Here is a 7500-nt window from a genome sequence, read left to right on the forward strand (position 1 = left end):
GACGGCGTGTCGTCTCTAAACGACTTCCAGTGGATTTCACAGCTGAGATATTACTGGGAGGGAAGTGAGGTCATGCTGAGGATGATCACCACCGAGGTCACATACGGATACGAGTACTTGGGGAACTCACCACGACTCGTCATCACCCCGCTCACAGACCGCTGCTACAGGTAACACACACACACACACACACACACACACCATGCAGCATGCTGATTGTGACTGACTGCTGCAGGACGCTGATGGGAGCTCTGAAGCTGAATCTGGGAGGAGCTCCGGAGGGACCTGCAGGAACAGGAAAAACGGAGACCACCAAAGACCTGGCCAAGGCTCTGGCCAAACAGGTACACACACACACACACACACACACACACACACACACACACACACACACCCTGATTTAAATTTGATAGATTTGACAGATTTTTCTACCTCAAATGTAAAATGAATAATCTCTTGTCAATCTGTGTGTGTGTGTGTGTGTGTGTGTGTGTGTGTGTGTGTGTGTGTGTGTAGTGCGTGGTGTTTAATTGCTCAGATGGTCTGGATTATAAAGCGATGAGTAAGTTCTTTAAAGGTTTGGCTCAGTCTGGAGCGTGGGCCTGCTTCGATGAGTTCAACCGCATTGAGGTACGGAACTGCGGTCACGCCATCCTAAACCACACGCCCATCACAGGAATATTATGGGATATATTTCTGTGTGTGTGTGTGTGTGTCAGGTGGAGGTGTTATCAGTGGTGGCTCAGCAGGTGTTGAGTATTCAGCAGGCCATAGCGAAGAATCTGAAGCGGTTCATGTTTGAGGGAACCGAGCTCTCGCTGAACCCAACCTGCTGCGTCTTCATCACCATGAACCCAGGATACGCCGGCCGAGCAGAGCTGCCTGATAACCTTAAAGTACACACACACACACACACACACACACACACACACACACACACACACACACACACACTCACTCTGAGGTCTCAGGCACAGGATAAAGGGGAAACTGTTTAACTTGGACTTGGTGTTCAGTATATTATCACTATACTGTAGAAACTCCATTCTTACACCTCTTCATAAACTGGTATATGGTGTGTGTGTGTGTGTGTGTGTGTGTGTGTGTGTGTGTGTGTGTGTGTGTGTGTGTGTGTTGCAGGCTCTGTTCCGTACAGTAGCCATGATGGTGCCAGATTACGCACTGATTGGAGAGATATCCCTCTACTCCATGGGCTTCATTCAGTCCCGCAGGTAATTACTGAGTAACTACTGATGTATTACGGGTTCCTCACCGGGTTCTCACTGGTTTATTACGGGTTCCTCACCGGGTTCTCACTGGTTTATTACGGATTCCTCACCGGGTTCTCACTGGTTTATTACGGGTTCCTCACCGGGTTCTCACTGGTTTATTACAGATTCCTCACCGGGTTCTCACTGGTTTATTACGGGTTCCTCACCGGGTTCTCACTGCTTTATTACGGGTTCCTCACCGGGTTCTCACTGGTTTATTACGGGTTCCTCACCTGGTTCTCACTGCTTTATTATGGATTCCTCACCGGGTTCTCACTGGTTTATTACGGATTCCTCACCGGGTTCTCACTGGTTTATTACGGGTTCCTCACCGGGTTCTCACTGCTTTATTACGGGTTCCTCACCTGGTTCTCACTGGTTTATTACGGGTTCCTCACCGGGTTCTCACTGGTTTATTACAGATTCCTCACCGAGTTCTCACTGGTTTATTACAGATTCCTCACCGGGTTCTCACTGGTTTATTACAGATTCCTCACCGGGTTCTCACTGGTTTATTACGGGTTCCTCACCGGGTTCTCACTGGTTTATTACGGGTTCCTCACCGGGTTCTCACTGGTTTATTACGGGTTCCTCACCGGGTTCTCACTGGTTTATTACGGGTTCCTCACCGGGTTCTCACTGGTTTATTACGGGTTCCTCACCGGGTTCTCACTGCTTTATTACGGGTTCCTCACCTGGTTCTCACTGGTTTATTACGGATTCCTCACCGGGTTCTCACTGGTTTATTACGGGTTCCTCACCGGGTTCTCACTGGTTTATTACGGGTTCCTCACCGGGTTCTCACTGGTTTATTACAGATTCCTCACCGGGTTCTCACTGCTTTATTACGGGTTCCTCACCGGGTTCTCACTGGTTTATTACGGGTTCCTCACCAGGTTCTCACTGGTTTATTACGGGTTCCTCACCGGGTTCTCACTGGTTTATTACGGGTTCCTCACCGGGTTCTCACTGGTTTATTACGGATTCCTCACCGGGTTCTCACTGGTTTATTACGGGTTCCTCACCGGGTTCTCACTGGTTTATTACGGATTCCTCACCGGGTTCTCACTGCTTTATTACGGGTTCCTCACCGGGTTCTCACTGGTTTATTACGGATTCCTCACCGGGTTCTCACTGGTTTATTACGGGTTCCTCACCGGGTTCTCACTGGTTTATTACGGGTTCCTCACCGGGTTCTCACTGGTTTATTACGGGTTCCTCACCGGGTTCTCACTGGTTTATTACGGGTTCCTCACCGGGTTCTCACTGCTTTATTACGGGTTCCTCACCTGGTTCTCACTGGTTTATTACGGATTCCTCACCGGGTTCTCACTGGTTTATTACGGGTTCCTCACCGGGTTCTCACTGGTTTATTACGGGTTCCTCACCGGGTTCTCACTGGTTTATTACAGATTCCTCACCGGGTTCTCACTGCTTTATTACGGGTTCCTCACCGGGTTCTCACTGGTTTATTACGGGTTCCTCACCAGGTTCTCACTGGTTTATTACGGGTTCCTCACCGGGTTCTCACTGGTTTATTACGGGTTCCTCACCGGGTTCTCACTGGTTTATTACGGATTCCTCACCGGGTTCTCACTGGTTTATTACGGGTTCCTCACCGGGTTCTCACTGGTTTATTACGGATTCCTCACCGGGTTCTCACTGCTTTATTACGGGTTCCTCACCGGGTTCTCACTGGTTTATTACGGATTCCTCACCGGGTTCTCACTGGTTTATTACGGGTTCCTCACCGGGTTCTCACTGGTTTATTACGGGTTCCTCACCGGGTTCTCACTGGTTTATTACGGGTTCCTCACCTGGTTCTCACTGCTTTATTATGGATTCCTCACCGGGTTTTCACTGGTTTATTACGGGTTCCTCACCAGGTTCTCACTGCTTTATTATGGATTCCTCACCGGGTTCTCACTGCTTTATTACGGGTTCCTCACCGGGTTCTCACTGCTTTATTACGGATTCCTCACCGGGTTCTCACTGGTTTATTACGGATTCCTCACCGGGTTCTCACTGGTTTATTACGGATTCCTCACCGGGTTCTCACTGGTTTATTACGGGTTCCTCACCGGGTTCTCACTGCTTTATTACGGGTTCCTCACCTGGTTCTCACTGGTTTATTACGGATTCCTCACCGGGTTCTCACTGGTTTATTACGGGTTCCTCACCGGGTTCTCACTGGTTTATTACGGGTTCCTCACCGGGTTCTCACTGGTTTATTACAGATTCCTCACCGGGTTCTCACTGCTTTATTACGGGTTCCTCACCGGGTTCTCACTGGTTTATTACGGGTTCCTCACCAGGTTCTCACTGGTTTATTACGGGTTCCTCACCGGGTTCTCACTGGTTTATTACGGGTTCCTCACCGGGTTCTCACTGGTTTATTACGGATTCCTCACCGGGTTCTCACTGGTTTATTACGGGTTCCTCACCGGGTTCTCACTGGTTTATTACGGATTCCTCACCGGGTTCTCACTGCTTTATTACGGGTTCCTCACCGGGTTCTCACTGGTTTATTACGGATTCCTCACCGGGTTCTCACTGGTTTATTACGGGTTCCTCACCGGGTTCTCACTGGTTTATTACGGGTTCCTCACCGGGTTCTCACTGGTTTATTACGGGTTCCTCACCTGGTTCTCACTGCTTTATTATGGATTCCTCACCGGGTTTTCACTGGTTTATTACGGGTTCCTCACCAGGTTCTCACTGCTTTATTATGGATTCCTCACCGGGTTCTCACTGCTTTATTACGGGTTCCTCACCGGGTTCTCACTGCTTTATTACGGATTCCTCACCGGGTTCTCACTGCTTTATTACGGATTCCTCACCGGGTTCTCACTGGTTTATTACAGATTCCTCACCGGGTTCTCACTGGTTTATTACAGATTCCTCACCGGGTTCTCACTGGTTTATTACGGATTCCTCACCGGGTTCTCACTGGTTTATTACGGATTCCTCACCGGGTTCTCACTGGTTTATTACGGATTCCTCACCGGGTTCTCACTGGTTTATTACGGGTTCCTCACCGGGTTCTCACTGGTTTATTACGGGTTCCTCACCGGGTTCTCACTGGTTTATTACGGGTTCCTCACCGGGTTCTCACTGGTTTATTACGGGTTCCTCACCGGGTTCTCACTGGTTTATTACGGGTTCCTCACCGGGTTCTCACTGGTTTATTGTGTTTTAGCCTGGCACAGAAGATCGTAGCGACGTATCGCCTGTGTTCGGAGCAGCTCTCCTCACAGCACCACTACGACTACGGCATGCGAGCCGTCAAATCGGTGCTGACCGCGGCGGGGAACCTGAAACTGAAGTTCCCACAGGAGGACGAGAGCGTTCTGCTGCTCAGAGCACTCATGGACGTCAACATGGCCAAATTCCTGGCCCAGGACGTCCCTCTCTTCCAGGTGTGTGTGTGTGTGTGTGTGAATCTTTTATAGATGATATTTCTGTAAAATGAGTTTGAGTACCCATTACATTACATTAATTGTGTGTGTGTGTGTGTGTGTGTGTGTGTGTTTCAGGGTATAATATCAGATCTGTTTCCCGGTGTGGTGTTGCCGAAGCCCGATTATGAGTTATTGCTAAAAGCTGTACATGAGAACATCATCAAACTCAAACTGCAGCCTGTTCCCTGGTTCATCAGCAAGATCATACAGGTGCAACAAATCTGTCTGTCTCTCTGTCTGTCTGTCTGTCTCTCTGTCTGTCTGTCTGTAGAGCTGTTTATTTGTCTGTCTGTAAATCTATTTATCTGTCTCTCTGACTCGATATCTGTCTGTCCTCCTTACACCCAAACATACATTAACTCGTGTGTGTGTGTGTGTGTGTGTATGTGTGTGTGTGTGTGTGTGTGTGCGTGCGTGTGTGTATGTGTATGTGTGTGTGTGTGCGTGCGTGAGTGTGTGTGTGCGTGTGTGTGTGTGTATGTGTATGTGTGTGTGTGTGTGTGTGTGTGTGTGCGTGCGTGTGTGTATGTGTATGTGTGTGTGTGTGCGTGCGTGAGTGTGTGTGTGCGTGTGTGTGTGTGTATGTGTGTGTGTGTGCGTGCGTGTGTAGGTGTATGAGATGATGCTGGTGAGGCATGGTTTCATGATTGTTGGTGAACCGCTCGGAGGGAAAACCTGTGCGTATAAAGTTTTAGCGGGAGCTCTGAGAGACCTGTATGAGGGTAAGATATTTAATCAGTGGCTCAGTTTGAGGATTATACAATATAGAGTTATGAAGCTCCCAACTGCAGCACCGTGCTTATTACAGTGTAATTACAATGTAATAACTCTGAGATAAAACCGTTACCCCGTACTAAACATTCATTATCAATCATAATCACATGTTATTACTTATTATTAATAACAATAACAGCAGGAGTGGGTACATCTGTGTAAATGCAAACCAGAACATCACAGTTTGTTGTAAAATCTTGTGTTACATGAGACTGTGTGTGTGTGTGTGTGTGTGTGTGTGTGTGTGTGTGTGTGTGTAGGAGGTCTGATGGAGGAGTTTGCGGTAGATTTCCGTATCATTAACCCAAAGGCCATCAGCATGGGTCAGCTGTACGGCCGTTTCGACCCGGTGAGTCACGAGTGGACAGACGGCGTGCTGGCCACAGTGTTCCGGGAGCAGGCTCAGTCCACCGCTGAAGACCGGCAGTGGATGGTGTTCGACGGACCGGTCGATGCCGTGTGGATCGAAAACATGAACACCGTACTCGATGACAACAAAAAGGTTTCGGAAAGGATTTCACTACATTCATTCACTTCATTACAGAGTGTGTGATAAGTAGACGGGTAAGCACACGGGGACGTGCGGATCTAGTGGGGAGAGGAGGCAGGGTTACTCGTACCACCCTGAGGTTGATTATTTACCTCGAACACCACTTCCCCAAGTGGTTTATTCTTCTGATATCACAGCACACGTGATGTGCAGCTGCACTACTGTCTGAGCTGCTGACCAATCACAGTCCAGAACTCAGCACTGCTGTAGTATAAATGTTATCACACACAACAAGTGTCACACACTTTACACGCTTATCTTCCTGATCAACACACACACACACACACACTTACACACACTCTCTCTCTCTCTCTGTGTGTGTGTTGTAGTTGTGTCTGATGAGCGGTGAGATTATCCAGATGAGTCCTAAGATGAGTCTGATCTTTGAGCCGGCCGACCTGGAGCAGGCCTCACCGGCTACTGTCAGCAGGTAACACACACACACACACACACACACACCTACACACCTACACACTACTACTATTGATACTACACAGGGCTTCCTTGGTGGCAGCTAATATTAAGGAGTGATATGGTGTGTGTGTGTGTTTGTGTGTGTGTGTGTGTGTGTGTGTGTGTGTAGGTGTGGTATGATCTACATGGAGCCCCATCAACTAGGCTGGACTCCACTCAGGGACTCTTACATGGACACACTCCCAGACAGCTTGTCACCAGAACACCATGAACTGGTGAGGAACACCTACACACACACACACACACACACACACACACACACACACACACTACTGAATAGTGATTTTTGTGTGTGTGTGTGTAGATTGTGGATCTGTTTGATTGGCTGGTTCAGCCGTGTTTGGACTTCATCGCCCGTAATTGCCGTTTCCTGGTGCAAACTTCACCCATGCACCTCACCTATAGCCTCATGCGCCTGTATTCCTGTCTGCTCGGTACACACACACACACACACACACACACACACTGTATCACACACAGGCTCATATTCACATATCACTGTAATTGTACAGTAAATATTTGACAGTGTTTACACGTTATTGCTTTAACGAGACACACAACAAACGCCTCCTTGTGTAGATGAGATTGCGGCCGTGGGTCAGGAAGGGGCGGAGCCTATGTCCAGTCAGCAGATGACCATGTGGCTGCAGAGCCTTTTCCTATTGGCTATGGTGTGGACAGTGGGCGGGACTATAAACGGTGACAGCAGGAAGAGGTTTGATGTCTTTTACAGGAATCTGCTCACAGGAACGATGGACGAGTACCCGAGACCCAAAAGTGTCAAACTCACCAAGAACAATGTGTTCCCAGAGAGAGGTATACACACACACACACTCACACACACACACACACACACACACACACACTTCATGATGCTGTGCAGTTGTGTGTGATGTGGTTGTTTTTATCTGCTGCAGGTTCGGTGTATGATTATTATTTCCATAAGCAGGGATCAGGACAGTGGCACACA

At 48.5% G+C, this 7500-nt stretch overlaps 1 protein-coding gene across 1 annotated transcript in view; it reads left to right on the forward strand.

Moving 5' to 3' along the window:
• dnah3 (dynein axonemal heavy chain 3) overlaps positions 1 to 7500 on the forward strand; it is a 37506-nt gene that overhangs the window by 14972 nt on the left and 15034 nt on the right. The window contains exons 26-39 of the mRNA XM_053684580.1: positions 1 to 170; positions 236 to 344; positions 517 to 630; positions 720 to 896; positions 1141 to 1232; positions 4471 to 4690; positions 4808 to 4942; positions 5343 to 5454; positions 5767 to 6008; positions 6386 to 6486; positions 6640 to 6745; positions 6835 to 6964; positions 7110 to 7346; positions 7448 to 7500. The exon at positions 1 to 170 is cut by the window's left edge and continues 29 nt beyond it; the exon at positions 7448 to 7500 is cut by the window's right edge and continues 51 nt beyond it. Of these exons, the coding sequence (XP_053540555.1) occupies positions 1 to 170; positions 236 to 344; positions 517 to 630; positions 720 to 896; positions 1141 to 1232; positions 4471 to 4690; positions 4808 to 4942; positions 5343 to 5454; positions 5767 to 6008; positions 6386 to 6486; positions 6640 to 6745; positions 6835 to 6964; positions 7110 to 7346; positions 7448 to 7500 (1998 nt within the window). The remainder of the gene's footprint in view (positions 171 to 235; positions 345 to 516; positions 631 to 719; positions 897 to 1140; positions 1233 to 4470; positions 4691 to 4807; positions 4943 to 5342; positions 5455 to 5766; positions 6009 to 6385; positions 6487 to 6639; positions 6746 to 6834; positions 6965 to 7109; positions 7347 to 7447) is intronic.

This window comes from Ictalurus punctatus, chromosome 1 (assembly GCF_001660625.3).
Source record: "Ictalurus punctatus breed USDA103 chromosome 1, Coco_2.0, whole genome shotgun sequence".
NCBI lineage: Eukaryota > Metazoa > Chordata > Actinopteri > Siluriformes > Ictaluridae > Ictalurus > Ictalurus punctatus.